Genomic DNA, 24,276 nt, shown 5'->3' on the forward strand with positions numbered 1-24,276 from the left:
GCCTGGCCAACATGATGAAAACCCATCTCTACCAAAAATACAAAAATTAGCCAGGCATGGTGGCACTCACCTGCAATCCCAGCTACTCAGGAGGCTGAGGCAGGGAGAATTGCTTGAACACAGGAGGTGGAGGTTGCAGTGAGCCAAGATTGTACCACTGCACTCCAGCCTGGGTAAGATAGCAAAACTGTCTCAAAAAAAGAAAGAAAGAAAGAAAAAAATCAAAAGCAGGTAGCGGGGGGAAAAAATGAAGCTAGGTCTCTCAATACATGTCATGAGGTTCTTTATATCACTAGAGAGAAATCATAAACTCTGAGCTTTCTGGTTTCAAAGGCAAAGAAGGAAACATCAATTATATGATTCCCAGTGCCTGTGAAATAAAAACTAGCCGCTTAAAAGCCAAAGCTCAGTGATTTCCAGTACAATGAATAGAGAAATGTGGAATGAATATAGTGTGAAATAATTGGGGCTTACTCTGTCAGTAACAGAGACCCATTCTTGAGAGATTGTACCTCAAAGCCTTGGTCACACAGTCGATCTCTAGTACAGCATCATTTCATGTGGGACTTGTAGTTCTAGAGTTATTTAAGTTTAAAAATGTTTAGCTCAATACCAAAGAGGGCACAGCCACTGTGGAGGTTACTGACGAAGGTCAAAGCCTATCCATAGAAGTTATTTTCAAGTCTCCCTGTAAAACAAATCAGTGCTACATCTCAGTGTCTCTGAAGTGATAATTTAATCCTTTTGTTTGTTTGTTTTGCTTTGAGATGAAGTCTCGCTCTGTTGCCCGGGGTGGAGTGCAGTAGCACGATCTTGGCTCACTGCAACCTCTGCCTCCCGCACTTAAGCAATTATCCTGCCTCAGCCTCCCAAGTAGCTGGGACCACAGGTGTGCACCACCACACCTAGCTAATTTTTAGTAGAGACAGGGTTTTTTTTAGTAGAGACAGGTATTTTTAGCAGAGAGAGGTATTTTTAGTAGAGACAGGGTTTCACCATGTTGCCCAGGCTGGTGTTGAACTGACCTCAGGTGATCTGCCCACCTCAGCCTCCCAAAAGTGCTGGGATCATAGGCATGGACCACCATGCCCTACTGCTAATTCAATCTTAAAATTGTGGGTTCTTCACTGTTGCCCAGACATATAAATATCAAAGTGCTAGTGGGCTAGAACATAGTAATGCCTTAGGAGAAGGCATGAAGTAATGGGGGGAGGTGCATCCTGCCTCCCATGTGCTGGTTACAGTTCTCTCTTGCAGTAGGTTGAGGCCACAACACCTGGGCTTTCAAAACAAACAAGGGGAGGGAAGAGGGAGGAATGGGGAGATAGTAATTAATGGGGATGAAGTTTCAGTTTGGGATGATAAAAAGGTTCTGGAAAGAGTAGGTGGTGATGGTTGCACAGGAATGTAAAGGTACTTAATCTCACTGCACTGCACACTCAAAAAGGGCCACGTTGGAAAGTTTATGTTATTTTACCACAGTAAAAACAACAAACAAAAAACCAAAAGCCAAGCAAACATACAAAAACCTGTCACTCAAAAGCAAATGAGTTGTCACGTGGGATGTATGAACTACTCTGTCCAGTGAACTTGTACCCCACTGCCAGGAACAAAACATGGCCACATGGAAGGAAAACTGGTCAGTTTTTCTAAAGCCATGTTTTTTAATGCAGCAGAAGGAAGTTTTTTTGTTTTTTTGTTTGTTTGTTTCTTTGAGACGGAGTTTTGTTCTCGTTGCCCAGGCTGGAGTGCAATGGCGCCACCTCGGCTCACCACAACCTCTGCCTCACGGGTTCTAGTGATTTTCCTGCCTCAGCCTCCTGAGTCGCTGGCATTACAGGCACCCACCACCACGCCTAGCTAATTTTGTATTTTTAGTAGAGATGGAACATAGAGTTCTCCATGTTGGTCAGGCTGGTCTCGAACTCCCCACCTCGGGTGATCTGCCCACCTCAGCCTCCCAGATGCTGGTATAATACGCATGTGCCACAGCACCTGGCCAGAAGTTATTTTTACAATATACATAACTAGGTTTCAGACAATGGCAGCCTGTCATTATGCTTTTTATGTTCCACTGCATTTTCCCCTTAACAAACATACACGTTTCTATAAACAGGCAAAGCCACTCAAAAATTTTAGGATATTTCACTGACCCCTGAAAAACAGCATAAAAGATTTATGAAATAGCCCTACATTATTTACTGAACTTTGATGAGCTCTTAGGGAAATCTGTACAGCACTGAGTAATGATGGGAAATTGAATACTTGATAAGCACTTATTTGTAGGTTTGTTTATTCCCATCTAGTTCCAAAAGGATTCAAGTGACTCAATTGAGAATTATCTTTTATAGAAAAACCATCAAGCCATGTGCAGTGGTGTGCACCTGTAGTCACAGCTGCTTGGCAGGCTGAAGTAGAGGATCACTTGAGCCCAGGAGTTTGAGACTGGGCAACAGAGCAAGACCCTGTCTCTTAAAAAGAAATAAGAAGTGTCAGAATACACTTTGAAAAACAGACTATATTTTACAAGATAAATGCTCTAGTTTATAGAAGCATTGAAGGTGGACAGAATCTTTACCTGATTAATTTCTCAATTAAAACAGCAGTATTAATAGAACTAAAATTTAAAACCCCACTAAGTTTGCTTTAATGTGATAAGTCTACAATGGCCCAGATCTTTAAAGTTCTTTTTTGTTTGTTTGTTTGTTTTGAGACAGTCTTGCTCTGTCGCCCAGTTGGGAGTACAGTGGCATGATCTCAGCTTACTGCAACCTTTGCCTCCTGGATTCAAGTAATTATCCTGCCTCAGCCTCCCTAGTAGCTGGGATTACAGGTGCTCACCACAATGCCCAGCACTTTTGTATTTTAGTAGAGATAGGTTTCACCATGTTGGCCAGGCTGGTCTTGAACAACTGACCTCAAGTGATCCACCCACTTCGGCCTCTTAAGGTTCTGGGATTATAGGCATAAGCCACTGCATTCAGCCTCAGATCTTTGAAATTCTGTCCATATTAGAACTCAGAATTATTTTAAATACATTCAGATTGAACACAGTCTCCTTTCTCATCAAACTAGCTTGGAAGCCAACAAATGGCTATCACTGGGTCATGGTGACTTTAACTTTACTCCAGAATTCAGAAGATCCTGACCGCTATGTTCCTTTTTTTACTGAGTGGGAAAACTGTCCAAGTGTTGATTTGTTCATTTTTTTCTACTATGAAAAGGCTGAAAGAAGAGGCCATAAAGTTCACAATATAAACATGCCAACAATTCTTGTAAGTTTTCCTCATAAGCACTTTTTTATTCTGACCTTTGGAAACCAGCCTGAGAACAAACAGTACACAAAGCAGCAAGATGCGGAAGAACTGTGGATAATATCCAAGTCACTCTTCCTCCCGTTATTGAAGGTAACAGAAGACAGCCAGGAAATGTACACATGCTCAATTTAATACCTTTATTGTTTATGGTTTCCCACGTACCAGGCATGTTCTGAAAATGTCCAAAGTAACCCAAGGTGCAGCTTAAAATATCAGTGCCAAAGTTTTATTTAGCCTTGAGGTATAACTGCATAAACTCAGAAATAGCACAGTAAATATGAAGAACACAAGGAAAGTAAACATAACCTATCACATTTAAAATAAATCATAAACTGAAAACCAGGATGAGTCCAGAGGGGGTTGGCAAGAGACCGCTGCAATAATTTACTAAGGAAGTGACAAACGCTTGAAACAGATTCTTGGCAGCAAGCAACGAGAGTCGGAGACATTCTACACAGATCCTCTCTGAATGATGTCCAAGGTCAAAATTAGCCAAATGGTAGAGTATTGCTGGTGACGGAGTTTCTGAAAAGTACCAGCTTGTCCCCAGGCAACTAAATCTACTACTGTTTTCTACAACTGGCAAAATCTGCTCATGTAATTGAAGGTGAGGAGTTATACAAACCAGCGTGTGGGCTCCTGGAGCTGTTATGTGGAGCTATTTGAGCTACCAAATCCAGAGCTTCCCAATTTGCCTTGATTTCTCAACCTTATTTTTAGGAAGGTCACATTATGCATTAACTCTACAAAGAAAATAATTCCAGAACCGAAGGCCACTTGCAGAATAATCCATAATTAGAAAACAAAGTATTTTCCTGTGACTTGGATTTAGTAAGTCAACGTTTACTAAGGACCTACCACAGATCAGGTCAAGTGCAAGTTGCTAAAGCAGTTTGGAAAGATGAATGAGATATGGCTGCTGCCCTCCATGCATTCAAGATTTAAAAGACAAACTCTTATGACTGCTGAGAAATGCTAAAACTGGTTGCAATTTCATGATATAACTATGTATTGGTTTTGCTCATCTACACTATTGGATTTTATGCATTATTCATGCACATTTCAACCAAAATAGCATTAAGGGGAAAGCTTAGCAAGAAAGCCTTTCTAGAGCAACTTATCTCAACATGTTTCTAAAAAGGAAAATGAACATACAGTAAGAACAATAATGCATTCTGAACTGACAATATTCAAAGAGCAGGAATTTTCCGTGAAACTGCTCTCACGCTAGCACTAAAGAACAACCACCATGACATTATTTATTTAACTGGTAGTAAGTGTTTCAAAAATAACTCCTTAGCAGATGATTAGAGATTCCTAAAGTCATGTACCTTTAGTTTTCTCTCCTTTAACTACTGGTTATCTGTCCCCTCCCTGGTATCAAGTCTCGTATCTCCAAATTGATTGTAAACTCCTTGGGAACAAATGTCATTTTCTAATATTAATACTATCTCATCCCTGCTTCCTCCTTTGCTACCCATCCCTCTCCTCCCCTACAGAATCCAAAGTGGTCATTATAGATGCGTAAAATCACCATGCACTCCTGATTATCTTAGTCTCATTATTGAAAACCAATATATTTTTAGGGAGGACAGAAATATCAATGACATTTGCTCAACAACCTGCATTTGACAAGCACTTAGAGAACACTGATTCTGTGCTACGCACTTCAGAGATATAAATAGATATGGTCTCTATTATCTTTTTCTTTCTTTTCCTTCCTTCCTCCCCCATTATCTTTTTCTTTCTTTTCCTTCCTTCCTCTCTCTCTCTTTTTCTTTTTTTTTTTTTTTTTTGAGACAGTCTTGCTCTTTTCCCAGGCTGGAGTGCAGTGTGCTATCTCAGCTCACTGCAACCTCCATCTCCCTGATTCAAGCGATTCCCCTGCCTCAGCCTCCTGAGTAGCTGGGACTACAGGTGCGCGCCACCATGCTCAGCTATTTTTTTGTATTTTAGTTGAGATAGGGTTTCACAATGTTGGCCAGGCTGGTCTTGAACTCCTGACCTCAAGTGATTCACCCATCTAGGCCTCCCAAAGTGCTGAATTACAGGTGCAAGCCCCTACAGGGTCATATTATCTTAGAGACAAAATGCAAGGAGGCTATAAAAGAGATCTAAACCAAGGAAACACAAAAGAAGAAACTAATTCTGCCTGGAGGAGTCAGGAAAGGTTACTCAGGAGAAGAGATGGTTGAGAGCCTTGGTAGACAGAGTAAACATAAGGAAAAGTAACACTGATAGGGTAGAAATATATACGAAGAGCCAGGCACAGTGGCTCATGAGTGTAATCCCAGCACTTTGGGAGGCCAAGGCGGATTGATCACCTGAGGTAGGGAGTTTGAGACTAGCCTGACCAACATGGAGAAACCCTGTCTCTACTAAAAATACAAAATTAGCCAGACATGATGGCTCATGCCTGTAATCCCAGGTACTCAGGAGGCTGAGGCAGAGGTTGCAGTGAGTCCAGATCACACCATTTCACTCCAGCCTGGGCAACAAGAGCAAAACTTGGTCTCAAAAAAAAAAAAAGTAAGAAAGAAAGAAATAGGAAGAACGACTTTCTTCTTCTATTAAGTGTTTCTATAACTTTATTTGCAGAATAGTTTATTCACAGAACTAATGGTTTCTCATGAAATCTTTTTGCTTCAATGCACATGAGTGTCTAGCCCTTTCCCAGGAAGTGTTTCCTTACAGTTACATCCGAAATTTCACTTGACATAATCATTTCATTCCTTAAACACACCCCCACCCACACACACATTGAGGACAAAATGTGATGCTTCAATAAATTTATCTCCTTTTAAATAAGTTTACACGATGGAATTTAATCAAATTGTGGGGGGGAAATCTGTGTGCTTTATGTAGTTTTATGAAATGTTTAGTCATTGAGCATACTGGAAAAATGATTTTCTCAAGCAATCCCAGGGGGCTGGAAAAACTCTTATCCTACACTGCTGGCTCCGCAGCAAGGCTCATTTCACTTACCGTATGAGTAGATTTCCACTGATCTTGCTTATCTGAAAAAGCTTAAAGGGATATGATAAAGGGAAACAGGAAACCATATGGACTTTAGATCTAATGAAGTTATCCCTTTATTTTAAAGTAACACGAGTTAACAACTTAACAACTTTTTAAAAGATTAAACATTTAGTGAAAATGTTTTTAAAATCTTTTAAGAAGAGTAATTTGAAATAAACCTTTTTTTTCATACCTTCTCAATATCAGGATATGCTTGATTTCATCTATCGTCATGATTTAGCGGTTAAAATGAAGGTTCAAATGAGGTAGAAGTCTGTATACTTTTCCTTGCTCTTGCTTAACTGTGTATCCAACTGTCTGACTCACTACTGCATCTGCGGCCTGGAGGCCGCACCAGTGCATTAAGTGGAGGGAGCAAGGGGACAAGATGAGTGTGAAGAGGCAGCAGGGTCTGGGTCATGTCGAGAGCCTTGGAGGTCTGTGAAGGCGTCTGAGTTTTATTGTAAGTGCAATGAGAAACCACGGAAGAATTCTAGGTGAGGGAATACGACGATGTGATTGTCAACAAAGGATCACCATGGATGGCGTGTGCACCAGGATGAACTTCAGCAGGCTGAGGCCATTCATATCTCTTTATAAAAGGGAAGGAGCAGGCCAAGGCTAGAAGCACCGAGACAGTTAAGAGGCCAGACAAGAGTAGGTGCAGTGAGGGTGACGATAACGACAGCTAACATCTGCCAGCCCCTTCGTGTGCCTGGCACTGATTTAAGTACACTACAATCATGTATCGGTGAATTCTCTGCAACGATCCTAGGACCCATTTGCAGATGAAGAAATGAGGCACAGGAAAGCGAAGTAACTTTCCCAAAGGTAAGGGAATTGGTGGAGCTCTGACTCAGCAAAAGCATTCAGCTTCAGCACCTACACTTTTTTTCTTTTCTTTTTTTTGTGAAATGAAGTCTCACTCTGTCGATAGGCTGGCATGCAGTGGTATGATCTCGGCTCACTGCAACCTCCACCTCCAGGTTTCAGGCAATTCTTCTGCCTCAGCCTCCCAAGTAGCTGGAATTACAGGCCTGTACCACCACATCTGGCTAATTTTTGTATTTTTTAGTAGAGACGGGGTTTCACCATATTGGCCAGGCTGGTCTCAAACTCCTGACCTCATGATCCACCCGCCATGGCCTCCCAAAGTGCTGGGATTACAGGAATGAGCTACCGCACCTGGCCCCGCGCACCTATACTTTGCTATCCTCCATTAGAAGAACACAGATGAATTCAAGGTATGATTTGAAGGCAGAATGGCCAGGCCTCGATTCTGTGTCTCACAGGAATTTCACGGATCACTCCTAGTTTCTGGCTTTAGGAGATGAAAGAGGTGCCATTTACAAAAATGAGGTCAATTCTAGGAGAAATAGGATCTGGGAGGAAGAGCAAGATTCATTTTTTTATATATAAAGCTGACAGCTCAATATGTAAGTCTCTAGCAAGAGATCAAGGTTGGAGATATAAATTTGGGGACTGTGGCAGTCAGGACAAGGGTTCCCCAAAGACATCTATGTCCTAATCTCTGGAACCTGTGAATGTGTTACCTTTCACAATAAAAGGGACTTTGCAGGTATGATTAAGTTACATATCTTGAGATGGGGAGATTATCCTGGATCATTTGAGTAGGTCTAATGTAATGCCATGGGTCTTTATAAAAGGGAAGGAGCAGGGCCAGAGTCACAGGCAGCCAGAGAGAGACTGGAAGATGTCCCACTGCTAGCTTCCCAGATGAAGGATGGGGCCATGAGCCAAGGAATGCAGGCAGGTCCCCAGAAGCTAGAAAAGGCAAGAAAACAGTCTCTCCTAGAGCCTTTAGAAGAAATACAGCCCTGAAGACACCTTGATGCTGGAACTTCTGACCTCCAAACTGTAAAAGAATACATTTGCATGGTCTACTATGCCACTAACTTTGTGGTGATCTATTACAGCAGCAATAGCAGACAATAGCAAACTAATAGAGAAATTTTTAGTATTTAAAGTTGTACAGTATTGAAAGTGTAGGTGAAGGAAGCAAAAACTAAAAAAGTCTCCTCGAGAACTTACAAGGAGACAGGTACCAGGACAAATGAGGAAGAGATGGCCTTAATGAGGGGGTTCATCTGTTCTCTTGCAACAGAGTGAAGGAGGAAACGGGGTTGGAGCTAGTGTGTAGAGACCGCAGTGGCGGGAAGATGAAGTAATTCCCACATGATGGCTTTGATGATTTCAATGAATTGGGTGGCTAGGTCAACAGCAAGTCAGCACTTGACAGGGCATCTGACTCAATTTTAATGCAGTTTCTGTATTGTGCCAAATTGTTCCAAGATTTTTAGTAGGAAATAGTGGGAGTAGCCACAGAAGGGCTACTATGTTCATGCAAATGTAACAAAACTCAGCTGTGCCATTTGAGGCAAGGAGGAAGGAGAAAACGCTTGGCATCTGACCCTCACTCCATTTACTATAGCCAAGGCAGGATGTGCTGATCAGCCCAGGCACGTGGACTGAGCCTCAGGATCGATCCTTCTCAGCATAGCAACCCACAAAGCAGCAGATACTGCAAACCAATCTGAATTAGCACTTGAGGTGAAATTTATTTGCCAATCCTGATCTAGGGACTATAGTTCTTTTTCTCTCTTCCTCCCAGAGGAGATGACTATTAAAATATTACTGAGAGGCCAGGAGTGGTGGCTCATGTCTGTAATCCTAGCACTTTGGGAAGCCAAGGCAGGCGGATTACCTGAGGTCGGGAGTTCGAGACCAGCCTGACCAAGGTGGAGGAAACCCTGTCTCTACTAAAAACACAAAGTTAGCAGGGAGTCATTGTGGGCTCCTGTAATCCCAGCTCCACAAGAGGCTGAGGCAAGAGAATGGCTTGAATCCAGGAGGCGGAGGTTGCGGTGAGTCAAGATCACGCCATTGCACTCCAGCCTGGGTGACAAGAGCAGGACTCCATTTAAAAAAAATAGATTACTGAGAAACAGAAAGACAGTGGCTGCTAGATGTCTATCAAGAAGAGAAGGATTAAGGAAACTGTGGCATCATTATATTACAGACTTTTATGCAACCTTGAAAAAGATGAGCTAGGGCTTATAACACTGACAGGAAAGATTTCAAAGACAAGTTGTCAGGAAAAAGCAGCTCCAGAGCAATTACACTGCTCCTTTCATTCGTGACTTAAAAAAATGTATATATACGCAAGCCCATGTATATGTGATGCTCAAAAAAGGTCTGTAAAAGAGTATATCTGGCTGTTAATCAGAACCTCTGAGGAAGAGGAGGAGTGCATGATTAATTGGGATAAGAAGTGAAGAGAATTTCACTGGGTTCTCACATACTTTTATATTGAATTACTTAGAACAAACATGGGGTTCTTCAATAAGATTTTTTAAAGGCGTTTTTGTTTGTTTGAGACAGGGTCTCATTCTGTCATCCACATGCTGGAGTGCAATGGCACAATTACAGCTCATTGCAACCTCCACCTCCTGGGCTTAAGTGATCCTCCCACCTCAGCCTCCTGAGTAGCTGGGATTACAGGCATGCACCACCAAGCCTGGCTAATTTTTCTATTTTTAGTACATTTTCTATTTTTAGCCCATGCCTGGGCTAGTCTCAAACTTCTGGGCTCAAGAGGTTCTCCCACCTCACCCTCCCAAAGTGCTAGGATTACAGTTGTTCAGCCACCACACCAGGCCAAAACGTCTTATTTTTTAAAAAGAATATATAAGATGAGCAAATGAAGTATCTGGGCTCTTTTATACTCCAAGCTCTATGCATTTAGACCTAGACTCCCTCTTGCAATTTTCCTTTTTGGATGCTCCCCATAGAAGAAGCACTGCTGGACTTGGCACAGGGTGGACATGTAATAAATGTCAGCAGTCTTAAATGTCACTCATTCTCCCTCCACCCTCCCTCACATATGCTAAATGCTTCCCTTACCTTGTCACTCATTCTGTCGATCCCAAATCCTACCTTCTCTTCCCAACATGAGTCACTCTCACAAATCCCATAATTAATTGACAACATCATCATCATTATAATCTTGTCTGTCCAATTGTTATCAAATCTGGCTATGAAGATTACTTTTCCCCTTTCTTTTACTACTAGCAAACCTCTACTAAAAAAAAAAAAAAGAAAAGAAAAAAAAACTTTTCCCCTTTCTTTTACTGCTAGCAAACCTCTACTAACAATGTTCCTATTCAATTGTTTGACTTAATCAATTAATTGCTTCCCCATCAATCTACATCCTACCAACATCATTGTCCTTGTCCTGTATGATCATAGCATTTTAACTGCCTTAACCTAATCTTCAGTTCTCATCTCTCCTACCTCTCACCATGCTTCCTCTCTTTCATTTCCTATTATGAATTTGATCCTTCACTTCAAATACACCAGGATTTCTTGTGTCCATGATCAAGTGTTGTGAAGCTCAGTAATTGTATATGCTCACCTATTATATATGCATTTAATTTTCTCCCATACAACAATGAATTTTTCTCAGTCTCACTGATCTCTAACCACCCCCTTCCATGTTCCTTTCACCTCTCCTACCCACACCTCCCTCAAAAAATTTGAAATAAATTCCAAAAAGGTCAAAACTATTTAGCAGTACCTCCTCTCATCCTCGAATCTCCATATACATTTCCCATTTTTTAGCACTGAGTACCACCAGGCACTGTTCTAACCACTGTCTAAACAGACAAACTCATTTAGTCATCACACAACCTGTTGAAATTGACACTATAATGATCCCATTTTAAATAGGAGCAAACTATAAACAGGGAGGCCATGGTACATGCCCCAGGTCACACAGCTGGCTAGTGACAGGCTCTGGAGCTCATGCTCCGTGCAGAACTGCTGTGCTGCCCTTTATCGTGTGTTTCTGAGGCAAAGTTAGACATCTTTTCTCTGCTCCAGACACATTGTGGTCACACCTCTACTGTGGTACTTAGCATACTATGCTATCACCAAGCACTTGTGCTTGGTTACCTGTATTCTTTATTCAAAGAACTCTTTGAAGACAGAAACTGTCTGTCTGTCTCTCCTTAGAATATGTGCTGGCTCCTGGCAGTAGGAGGTATTCAGGAAATGGCCACCCAATAAAGAACAAATCCAACATGGGCAGTTCTAACAGCACTCCAATCCTAGCCTAGCATACATCTTCAGAACAGGCAGACTGTGATGAATTTCATTCCAAACTTTCAGACTCTGGCCTTAATAACATGACACACACAAAGTACATAGTCTGGGAGCTATACTGATACATCACTTCTATTTATTCCCAGAAACTCAAGGTGATGTCCACGCTAAGGTAGTGGACTCAAGGGGACCTTGCTCATTTAGCTGGTGGGCACTAAATCACCAACAGTGCAGAGGGAAGGATGCCAGAGTTACCTGACAGCGCATCATAGAACTCGTCTTCACTAAGGATGCTGGCGGGTGGAGATCCTTTCACCAGAGACTGCTCTAATTCATGATGTTCAGTAGCTAGCGTCTCCAGTGCCTCTGACAAAATTTTGTTTTTTTCTTGTTCTTGTTCCAATTTAAAATTCCTCACCTAGAAGAAAACAGATATATAAAAAAGATTTCAGAGTGACAGGAGACACAGACTTACTCAGAGGATGTGAAAATTATTTGCTTTTGATCCAGTTCAATTGCAACATCAGAAATGAAAACAGTCGTGTTACATGCACATGGATGAATGAGCAAAATTACTAAACTAATTTTGTTCTTCCCATGGGGCCTTTTCATGCAACAGCTTAGCTAATGAAAACAGATTAAGAACTAGCAAACAAATTCAGCTCAAATGATCAGGATCCCGGTATAAGAACATCAGTCAATTCAGAAATCATATAAATTTTTTAAACGTAAAGAATATTTCTCACTCAACATTAAGTACACAATTAAAAAAACAGTTTCGGCATATCTTTGAACAATTTTTTTTAATTTTAGATATTAAAAAGCAAACCATATCAAAGCATGAAATATAATCCCTCAGTTTACTCCCAAAATAGTTGCTAATACTTGGTATACCAAATGAAGGGAAACAGGTTGCCTGGTAATGACTATCAACATTCTAGTTTTCATTTTTCTTTTTTTTTTTTTGAGACAGAGCTTCATCTGTCATCTAGCTGGAGTACAGTGGCGCAATCTCGGCTCACTGCAACCTCTACCTCTTGGGTTCAAGCTTTTCTCATGCCTCAGACTCCTGAGTAGCTGGGATTACAGGTATGCACCACCACACCTGGCTAATTTTTGTATTTTTTGGAAGAGACAAGGTTTTACCATGTTGGCCAGACTGCTCTTGAACTCACGACCTCAAGTGGTTCGCCTGCCTCAGCCTCCCAAAGTGCTGGGATTACAGGCATGAGCCACCACGCCTAGCCTATCTTTCATTTTCCAATTCTATATTTTGGTTTCAACTCCACATTTTATCTTTAACTTATATACTAAAAAAAATTGAAAGATTATCAAAAAGGCAAAGCCTGGTTTGATTTTTTACTATTTAAAGTTAAAATCTATTCCTCCTATCTGATGCAAGGGCATCTGAACCTTTGTGTCTGAACAAAACCCTCTAGAATTCAAGTCACCTAATCCTTATAAAATAGCATGTACTGGATTTCACAGAGACGCTTTTGCCTATTTTCGTATCCATAGTCTGGAAATCACTACTATTCCTTAATCTTGCTGGACTTCCAGAGCCAATGTGCACTACAGACAGAGAGAAGCAGCGAAGCAGGGGTCCACTGTAAGTAGCAGCAGTCTTCTCAAAAGTCTCTTGTACCTTAGTTTAGGAACAATTAGAGGTTTCTACTATCACCCAATAATCTAATCCCAAGTCTTCAACTCAATGGTCTTCAAACTATTTTTTTTCCAATTGAGCAACTGAACCTAATTCTCAACTATAATCCCAACATATAAAATAGATGTTTTCGAAAGTAGTTGTGTGCTGGGTGGCGCTGAATGGAGAAGCCCCACTCCTTTGACTTTCCCCTCCCCTCCCAGAGGTCCCCTCTAGGGCCCAAACCCAGGGGATATTCCAAGTTTGAAAAGCACATGGTACTGGTACCAAAACAGATATATAAACCAATGGAACAGAACGGAGGCTTCAGAGTAACATCACATATCTACAACCTACAACCATTTGATATTTGACAAACCTGGCAAAATCAACAATGGGAAAAGAATTCCCTATTTATTAAATGGTATTGGGAAAACTGGCTAGCCATATGCAGAAAACTGAAACTGGATCCCTTCCTTACACCTTAGACAAAAATTAACTCAAGATGGATTAAAGACTTAAATATAAGACCTAAAAACTATAAAAACCCAGGAAGAAAACCTAGGCAATACCATTCAGGACACAGACATGGGCAAAGACTTCATGACTAAAACACCAAAAGTAATTGCAACAAAATCGAGAATTGACAAATGGGATCTAATTAAACTAAAGAGCTTCTGCACAGCAAAAGAAAATATCATCAGAGTGAAGAGGCAACCTACAGAATGGGAGAAAATTTTTGCAATCTACCCATCTGACAAAGTGCTAATATCCAGAATCTACAAGGAACTTAAATAAATTTATAAGAAAAAAAAACATCAAAAAGTAGGCAAAGGATATGAACAGACACTTCTCAAAAGAAGACATTTATGAGGCCGACAAACATATGAAAAAAAGCTCATCATCACTGGTCATTAGAAAAATGCAAATCAAAACCACGAGATACCATCTCACACCAGTTGAATGGTGATCATTAAAAGTCAGGAAACAACAGATGCTGCAGAGGATGTGGAGAAATAGGAAAGCTTTTAGTCTGTTAGCGGAAATATAAATTAGTTCAACCATTGTGGAACACAGTGTGGCGATTCCTCAAGGATCTAATACCATTTGACCCAGCAATCCCATTACTGGGTATATCCCCAAAGTAGTATAAATCATTATACTTTAAAGACACATGTACACGTATGTTAATAGGGCTCTAATAAGAGCACTATTCACAATAGCAAAGACTTGGAACCAACCCAAATGCCCATCAATAATAGACTGGATAAAGAAAATGTGGCACATATACACCATGGAATACTATGCAGCCATAAAAAAGAATGAGTTCATGTACTTTGCAGGGACATGGATGAAGCTGGAAACCATCATTCTCAGCAAACTAAACAGGAACAGAAAACCAAACAATGAGTGTTCTCACTCATAAGTGGGAGTTGAACAATGAGAACACATGGACACAGAGAGGGAAACGTCACACACTGGGGCATATGGGGCAGGTTAGGTGGGGTGGAGGGCTAGGGGAGAGAAAGCATTAAGGGAAATACGTAAAGTAGATGATGGGTTGATGGGTGCAGCAAACCACCATGCCACATGGTACATGTAAATCTATGTAACAAATCTGCACATTCTGCACATGTATCCCAGAATTTAAAGTATAATTAAAAAAAAATTAGTTAGAAAAAAAAAAAAGAAAAGCACTGGATGGAATGACAACCAAAACCTCCTCTAGGTCCAACTTTCCATCTCGAGGTTTTGGGAGCTGTGACCCCTCTCACAAATCCTGCATTACTCACTGCTGAATCTAATCCTGTTACCTCTTGACACACCCTCTCCCATGCTCCTCCCCACAACCCCCATGGACGAAGGTTCTTCTTTATTCTGGGGCCCTGAATTCCTGCGAGCTGCACATCAGGTACAACACTCCGAGAGTCCTAGATATCACTTAAAATACAGTTTTACTGAAATGTAAAGTTCATAGCAGAAACAGGGCTAAACCCTTATTATCTTGGGAAGAGTTCTGGTCCTCAGGCACTTTAGTGTTTATCAATAGAGCAACCAGATTATTAGTATGAGTCATAATGAAATAAAAATCGCAATAAATGGTAAGCAATCAAGACCAGAAGAGATATGAAAAACTGAAAAACAAATTACTCAATTACTCATGTCATTATAATTTTTAGGAAATCTGAAAAATACTTTCGAATATTTCTATACTGTAAATTGTATTTGCAGAAGAGGAAATAAGCATACTAAGGCTAGAGTCAACTTAAAAAAAAATAAAAAGCTGTCCTACCTCCATTTGATGGATTCAACAATTCATTTCCCTATTATATAAACAAGGACTACATGAGGCAGGCAAGTCACTTGAAGTCAGGAGTTTGAGATCAGTCTGGCCAACAGAGTGAAACCCCATCTCTGCTAAAAATACAAAATTAGCCGGGCGTGGTACCAGGAGACAGTAATCCAGCTACAGAAGGCTGAGGCAGAAGAATTGCTTGAACCAGGAAGTGGAGATTGCAGTGAGCCTGAGATCACGCCATTGCACTCCAGCCTGAGCAACAGAGCAAGACTCCATCTCAAAAACATAAAAAATAAAAAACAAGGAGTACAAAACTGAGCAATGTCCAAAATGATCCCCTCTTTGAAAGGCTCTCTCAGCACTGTTATATTTGTAGACTCTAAAATCAACACTGCAAAAAAATCCAAATTCTTCACCCCTGCCTACACCATCTCTTTCATCTTTTTTACTTTTCCAATATCAAAATGTAAATGTGCTGTTGACACCACATCTTTAAATATAAGAATTAACTAAAGTATCCTATTTAACAAGTACTTACATTTTAATACCTAAATTCATCTAGTAGATTTCAGCAAAGTAGCAAGATAAATGATAGAGGCCCATAAATACCCAGTCCCCTCGAAAAAATCTTATTCAAAATGCAATCTATGCTTTACCCAACTAAAATAAGCATCACTTCACTGCTGCCACATTCACATCTATTCTCACTTGTTCTTGAGAGAGTAAAAGGGTTGGAAGCAGGAGAGGAAGAGACTGAGGCACTAACCACATTCTATTTCTTACCTTGTTTTCATCTTTCAATTGATCTGAGTGTACTTTTATTAGCTTCAAGCCTAACAGGATTTTCTGCACTGAAGATACCTTATTATAAAATACCCACAAAATGGCAGTTTCTCCCATCATGTAAGTGATGTATATGAGACAGTAACTACACATCACAGAAAATGCACTGGTAATGAGTTTTCTTGTTACGTTAGACAAACACCTGAAAGCATACTTAACTGCCATTAGTACGTTTTGGTCAGAAGGATCACTGGAACAATGCAATTCCAGATCCTCTACAATCTCAACATTTCAGAACACCTAAGGGAAATCCTGCATTAAAAATTGGTTTAGAACTGCTAAGAAAGATATGCATATGCAGAGTGCAACTTAATAAAACTTCACCTTATTTTTGAACTGTTTCCAAGTTCTTAGCTGCTAGCTTAGAAACGATGTTGTAACAGAAACAGTGCCTTTCACACAATCTCTTAATCTCTTTGTAATTCTAAGTACAATGCTTCACTTATATTACATATCAATAAGTGGATATTGATTACTAGATTTTTTTCAATTCTCAAACTACTAATCATCCTAGTTATTACTAAAGGAATAAATAACTTCCTTCACAGAACTAGTGGGTCCCAACAGACGTGTTTATAATTATTAGATTATAATTGTATATATGTTTATACATTAGAACTTTTCTAGAATAAGGCTGACATTCTTATCTTTCAAATTTGCATATGAAATATACACCTGCAGTCCAATGACTTTCAAAGTCAACATAAATTAAAGTGAACAAAAACATTGCCCTTTTTGTAAGGAAAAGCTTAAGGACTGAGCCACCGTATGCTTAAGAATAAACATATGCATTGATCTGTGTCTGTAGCCCCTTAAAGGACAAATTTAAGCCTTTCCAGTAATTTGTCTCCTGAAACCACTTCAATATGGCAGTCTCTCATTTCACTCCCTTTCAGGCCAGAAGGCAAAATCCACAGTGACTACTTCCAAAATGAATGGGTGCCCGCAAGAGAATGCAGAGTTTTGAAAACAGTCATGTGCTAGCCAGCTTTGACACATTCATCTACACTCTCATTCTAGAAAGTGCCCCGTTACTTACCTATGTTTCACAGGGGTTACATAAGAAAGAGATTCAATCTGGCAAAGACACAGCACTAATTGGGGAATAAGTGATTAATATTCACAAAACAGTGTGTGCAATCAGCCAGCTATAAGATAGATACAATTCTGGCCTTGATAGTCAATCTTTCAACTGGCCACACTCTGGTCAGTTCAACAGGATGAGCCTTACTCTTTCCTCTTTGCTACTGCATGGATGGCTACCATTAACAAAATGTATTAGTTTGAGATGGAGATATTATATTTTTTTTTTTCTGAGACAGGGTCTCGCGCTGTCACCCATGCTGGAGTGCAGGCATGCCACCCACCATGGCTTGCTGCAGCCTCAAGCAATCCTCTTGGCTCAAGTGATCCTCCTGCCTTGGCCTCCTGAGTAGCTAGAACTATAGGCACACACCACCATGCCTAGCTAATTTTTTTTTAATAGAGATGGGGATCTCTCTATGTTGCCCAGGCTGGACTCCAACTCCTAGCCTCAAGTGATCCTCCCGTCTCTACCTCCCAAAGTGCTGAGACTATAGGTGTGAGCCACTGCCCCCAGGCAATGCTTAATTCTGTGGTTAGACCAACAGTGTTCTCATTTCAAAATTTGTTTCAAGGTATTTGCTTTTAGGTGACTCTGCTATTGCCACACAGCTGTTAAAAAGTATGGCTCTGATGATTTACAGCTAGTAAGAGCTCTTCCACCCACAAGTCTGACTGTTATATTGCTTAGGTGGAGGAAGATGGAGTTCCCATGTGGATGCAATGGACAATGTTACTTCTGGAACCATGGCCAGGTTGAATCACATTCTCACCTCCAGGGTCCACGAAGGTGAAACTTTGACCTTGTGTCTCAGGCAGGATCAAGCACAGGCATATATCTTCATGACAATATAGTATATCTTTGCTGTGTTTTATAGATTTACAAAACACCTTTGCTCACATTAAATTTCAAGGTTTTTGTTGACTCTCTAATGTCCTCCTTCCATGCCATCTCATCATGCAATTTCCAAATGCAATTGATTTCTCTATGTTCCTGAAACTCTTTTCAGTTCTTCCTACCACTAAACAATGACATTCATTTAAGAATAAATATTTAGGGGCCAGGTGCAGTGGCTCACGCCTGTAATCCCAACACTTTGGGAGACCGAGGCAGGTAGATCACCTGAGGTCAGGAGTTTTAGACCAGCCCGACCAACATGGCAAAATCCTGTCTCTACTAAAAAAAATACAAAAAATTAGCCTGGCATGGTGGTGGGCTCCTGTAATCCTAGCTATTTGGGAGGGAGGAGAAACACTTGAACCTGGGAGGCTGAGGTTGCAGTGAGCCAAGATCCTGCCACTTCACTCCAGCCTGGGCAACAAGAGCGAAACTTCATCTCAGGAAAAAAAAAAAAGAATAAATATTTAAGAATAAAGACTAAGAACTAAGAAGAAAGCCACCTGAGGCACCAAGGCAGATTTACCTGGTAGGAGGAAGTTGAGATGAGCGAGGGATGTGCACAGGGCTTGCAAACCACAGCAGAAACTTATGAGTGAAGTGGGAAGCCAGTGGAGGAGGGGCAGAAGCAACATTATTTGATTTACTTTTTAATATGATCTCGTAGTTATAATGCTGAAAAGGGGATGAAGGGGCCAAGAGTAGAATAAAGTAAGATCCCAGCTGGGCACGGTGGCTCACGCCTGTAATCTCAGCACTTTGGGAGACCAAGGTGGGTCAATCACTGGAAGCTAGGAGTTCAAGACTGGCCTGACCAACATAGTGAAACCCCGTCTCTACCAAAAATACAAAAATCAGGCAAGTGTGGTGGCATACACCTGTAATCCCAGCTACTTGGGAGGCTGAGGAAGGAGAATCACCTGAACCTAGGAAACGGAGGTTGCAGTAAGACAAGACTGCACCACTGCACTCCTGGGCAACTGAGTGAGACTCTGTCTCCAAAAAAAAAAGAAGAAGAAGATCCCTTTAGAGGCTACTTCAATTCAATAACTAGAATAAGAAATGGGTAAGAGATAGCAAGGGAAGTGTTGAGAAGTGGTCAGATTCTGGATGTATTTTGAAGGCCCAAATGATTTGCTGACAGACTATGTGATATAAGAAAAAAGGGAAATCAAGGATGACTCCATGTTTTGGCCTGGGCAACTACAAGGACTGCCTCAAAAAATAAGTATGTTTTTTTTTAAATTAAATTTTAAAAACAGAAATAAATAAAATTAAAAGACCAGACAGCATCATTAAGGGAGAAAGTGAGACAGAAATGTGAAGAAAGCCATGGACTGAGGCCTAGTAGAAATGCTGAGAAAGAGCCAGCAAAGGAAACAAAAGGAGGGGAGAGAGAGCGCACGCGTGCTTGAGAGAGAGAGAGAGAGAGAGAGAGAGAGAGACACCAAGCGCAAGCCTGCACGTGAGAAAGGGGGGGGAGTAAGCCAGTTGTGTGTGGTGTCCTGAAAGCCCAAAAGAGGTATTTCAACAAGGAAAAAGTGATGAACTGCCAAACACTGATGAGAGATCAACTTCAAGAACTAAGACAAGGCCACTGGACTGGCAATGTGGAGGTCAACAGTGAACTTGACAAGGGCAGCTTCAGTGGCATGCTGGGAGGATGCTTGAAGAGATGCCTGACCGTGAGTCAAGAAAGATAAGACACAATGAGTATAGCCTGTTCTTAAGAAGGTTTTGGTTGGACAGGAGATATGTGTTTGTTTGTTTGTGACACGGTCTTACTCTGTTACCCAGGCTGGAATGCAGTGGCGTGATCACAGCTCACTGCAACCTCCGCCTCCTGGGCTCAAGTGATCCTCCCACCTCAGCCTCCTGAGGAGCTGAAACTACAGGTGCACTTCACCATGCCTGGCTAATTTTTTTTTGTATTTTAATAAAGACAGGGTTTTGTCATGTTGCCCAGGCTGGTCTTAAACTCCCAGACTTGAGCAATCCACCCACCTTGGCCTCCGAAGTGCTGGGATTACAGGCATGAGCCACCATGCCCAACCTACAAGAGGTTATTTCAAAAACTAAAAAAAATAATAAAATTCTTTTAAAATAATAATTGTTGCTCAAGAGGAGGAGAAAGGTGGGGCAGTTGCTGGAAAGGGTTGTGGGGTCAGTGAAGTTTTCATTGTGGGAGACAACCCAGATTGCTTTTACATGGATAGGAAAGGTTCAACTGAAATGTGATTATGTTTGCAGAAGTGAGAGGGGAGAATTGCTGGAATAATGTTCTTGACTTTGCCGAAAAAAGGAGGAGATCTAATTCACCAGTATACGGTTGACCTTTGCTAAGGGCTCAGACAATCCATCCTTAGTCGCAGGAGAGATGCAGTGAATATGTGCACAGATTCAGATAGGTAGGTATGTTTTTTTGTTTTTTTGGGGACGGAGTTTCACTCTTGTTACCCAGGCTGGAGTGCAATGGTGCAATCTCGGCTCACCGCAACCTCCGACTCCTGGGTTCAAGCAATTCTCCTGCCCCAGCCTCCCGAGTAGCTGGGACTACAGGCATGTGCCACCATGCCCAGCTAATTTTTGTATTTTTAGTAGAGACAGGGTTTCACCTTGTTGACCAGGATGGTCTTGATCTCTTGACCTCGTGATCCACCCGCCTCGGCCTCCCAAAGTGCTGGGATTATAGGCATGAGCCGCCACACCTGGCCAGGTAGGTATGTTTAACAAAGTTTTCTTCTAATTGCTTCTGCAGTCTCAGAGCATATAAAGAATACAGAGAATAAGAAACAGAGAAATATCTCACCAACCTAACTGGTTGCAGTCAGAAGCCTCTAGTCTCTTGACATTATATATAAGTTCATCCTGAGATTAAAAATGAAATGAGTCTCAAGGCCCTACGAAGCCTCATGCACACTAACTTGATCAACCCAACACATTTCCCACTGGTTATAGCTGACTGTGACCGGCTTGTGCCACCATCAAAAATGCCCCTTTCTTACAGGCACTGTCATCTTCTTCAGTCTAGTTCAAGCAAAGAAAAAGAAACCCCACTCAGAATGGCCTTTGCATCCTTCCACACGCAAGCTCCTGCATGGGAAAGAAGGTAAGAACGTATCTGATTTTTGATGTACTGGCCATGCTGTAAGTAAAATGGCCTCAACGAAGCTTGTTCCACGTTACTTTCTGCTAACAATCTGTTAGGTCAGTTACTTCCAAACTCTATCTTCAGACATTTAAATCCATATTCTAATATGGAGATAACCCCAAATCTAGGACAGAGCCCCTAAATACTCGGGGGAACAGAAAAAAGACTTGGTAAAATCAATGGAGCATTTTATAAGCAAGGTGATAATGGTACTTGGAAGAATCAATACAAACCCAGAATATTTGACACTTCTTTTTGTCAGAATGATTTAAAAATAACTTCTCATAAAATCAATGGAAGACCAGTGCTATACACAAATGACAATTTAACAAATAAGTTTTAGTTTTTACATGTCTTTTATAAAGCAGATAACATGAACACGTCTTCCGAAACAAAAGTAGTGTACACTCCCGCAGCATGCTACCAATGGCGGATTCGATACACGTTTACTCCAATGCTTTGTTAGTGGCTCTGGCATTTAAAATAATTTGGTGCAAATCTCACAACAATTTGCTCTTCAACTGCAAAGCTGAACCACTTAATGCTGATTATAACTCTCACATAAGGAACTTCCACAAAAATTTAAAATTTCCATTACCATGTACAGTTTACAATCCAGAAGTAGGACATACAGGATATTTCTAAAAATACTATGTACATCCATGCGTAATTTCCAAATTAATTCAGACTATGGCATAATGTATTTAAAAATTCAACAGGGTTTTACGTATCATCAAATAAATTAAAGAACAATGTGAGCAGAGCAAGATGGCGGAATAGAAGCTTACACCCTTTGTACCCCTTAGAAGAACATCAAATTTTAACAAGTATCTGCACACGGAAAAGCACCATCACAAGAACCAAAAATCAGGTGAGCAATCACAGTACTTGGTTTCATATCTCTGAAGAAGGTATTGAAGAGGGTCCAACAGACGGTCTTGAATCACCAACATCAACCCTTCCCCAACCCCTGGCAGCAGCGGTACAGCATGCAGTCTCTGCACTTGCAGAGTACGGCAACTGGAGGACATTACATTGATCTCAGTGCTCCCCTGTCATAGCGGACAGCAAAGCCACGCTGAGCTCAGCCAGCACCTGCACACACAGGGAGCATTTGGACCAGCTCTGGTCAGAGAATCACCCATCCCAGTGGTCAGAACTTGAGTTTCTTGGCAAGCTTTGCCACCTGCGGCCAAAGTGCTCTGGGATCCTAGGTAAACTTGAAAAGCAGTCTAGGATACAAGGACTGCAATTCCTAGGCAACTTTTAATGCTGGGCTGGGCTGGGCTGATAGCCAGAGGACTGGGTGGCACCTGACCTAGGAAATTACCAGCCAAGACGGCTAAAGGAGTGATTGCGTCATCCCTCCCCCAACCCAGGGCAGCACAGCGGGCAGCAATGCAAGTGTCTCTTTCCTTCTGCTTGAGGAGAGGAGGGCAAAGACTAGAGAGGACTTTGTTATGTTTCTAGGATACTGGTTCAGCCAGCCATAGCAAGATAGGACACTGAGCCGAATCGTGGGGCCCCCATTCCAGGCCTTAGCTCCCAGATGATATTTCTTTCTTCTTTTTTTTTGAGACGGAGTCTCATTCTGTTGCCCAGGATGGAGTGCAGTGGTGTGACCTTCGCTAACTGCAACCTCTGTTTCCTGGGTTCAAGCAATTCTCGTGTCTTAGCCTCCCAAGTAGCAGGGATTACAGCATGCCACCACGCCCAGCTAGTTCTGTAGTTTTAGTAGAGACAGAGTTTCACCACGTTGGCCAGGCTGGTCTCGAACTCCTGACCTCAGGTGATCCACCCGCCTCGGCCTCCCAAAGTGCTGAATTACAGGCATGAACCACCATGCCCAGTCTCCAGACGACATTTCCAGACACATCCTGGGCCAGAAGGGAACCTGCTGCCTAGAAGGAAAGGACCTAGTCCTAGGAGCATTCATCATCTGCTAACTGAAGAGCCTTTGGGCCCTGAATAACCAGCAGTAATACCAGGTACTACACTGCAGCCTTGGGTGAGCCTCGGAGACTTGCTGGCTTCAGGTGATACCCAACACATTACCAGCTGTGGTGCTATGATGATGACTCCTTTTCTTTGAGAAAAGCAGAAGGAAAAGTAAAGGGACTTTGTCTTGCACCTTAGCTACCAGCTTGGCCACTGTGGGACAGAGCAGTAAGTTGGCTCTTGGGGTCGTGGAGTCCAGGCCTAGGCTCATGGACAACATTTCTGGACCAGAGGGGAGTCCAGTGCTCTGAAGGGTGAGTCCTAGGCCTAGCAGCACTCACCACAGCTGATGAAAGAGCCCTTGGGCTTTAAGTGACTATCAGCAGGGGCCTGGCAGAACTCACCCATGGGCCAATGGTAGTGGTGCTCACAGGGAGAGGCTCCTCTGCCTGTGGAAAGGAGAGGGAAGAGCAAGAAGGACTTATATGGGGGTCTGAATGTCAGCTTAGCTACAGTAAAATAGGACATTAGACAAATTTCTAAGGTTTTAATTCCAATCCCTGGCTCCCAGAAAACATCTCTGGACCTACTTGGGGCCTAGGGAAACTCGTCACCCTGAAGGGAAGGACAAAACCTGGCTGGCTTTGCCACCTTGTAACTATGTAGATCCCTGAGGTCCTGAGTGACCATAGGTGGTAGCCAGGTAGTGGCTACAGTGCGCCTTATGACCCACTGCTATGCTGGATTCAGGTCTAACCTAGCACAGTCTTAGAGATGGTGGCCACAGGGGTGTTTGCATCACCATACCCCCAGTTCCAGGTGGCTCAGCACAGAGAGAAAGAGGGAGAGAGACTCTATTTGTTTGGGAGAAAATAAGGAAAAAGAACAAGAGTCTCTGCCTGGTAACTCAGAGAATTCTTTCAGATATGATCCAAGACCACCAAGGCAGTACCTCTACAAGTC

At 41.8% G+C, this 24,276-nt stretch overlaps 1 protein-coding gene across 21 annotated transcripts in view; it reads right to left on the reverse strand.

The window, feature by feature from the left end:
* OSBPL1A (oxysterol binding protein like 1A) overlaps nt 1-24,276 on the reverse strand; it is a 237,688-nt gene that overhangs the window by 71,079 nt on the left and 142,333 nt on the right. For 20 of the 21 annotated variants that reach the window (XM_078347904.1, XM_078347903.1, XM_078347899.1 and 17 more), the window contains one exon: nt 11,715-11,877. In XM_078347904.1, the coding sequence (XP_078204030.1) occupies nt 11,715-11,877 (163 nt within the window). Of the gene's footprint in view, nt 1-11,714; nt 11,878-24,276 lie in introns of those variants that run through there. The other variant, XM_078347908.1, reaches the window with a different exon arrangement.

The sequence above is a fragment of the Callithrix jacchus genome, chromosome 13, assembly GCF_049354715.1.
Source record: "Callithrix jacchus isolate 240 chromosome 13, calJac240_pri, whole genome shotgun sequence".
In the NCBI taxonomy this organism is placed as follows: Eukaryota; Metazoa; Chordata; class Mammalia; order Primates; family Cebidae; genus Callithrix; species Callithrix jacchus.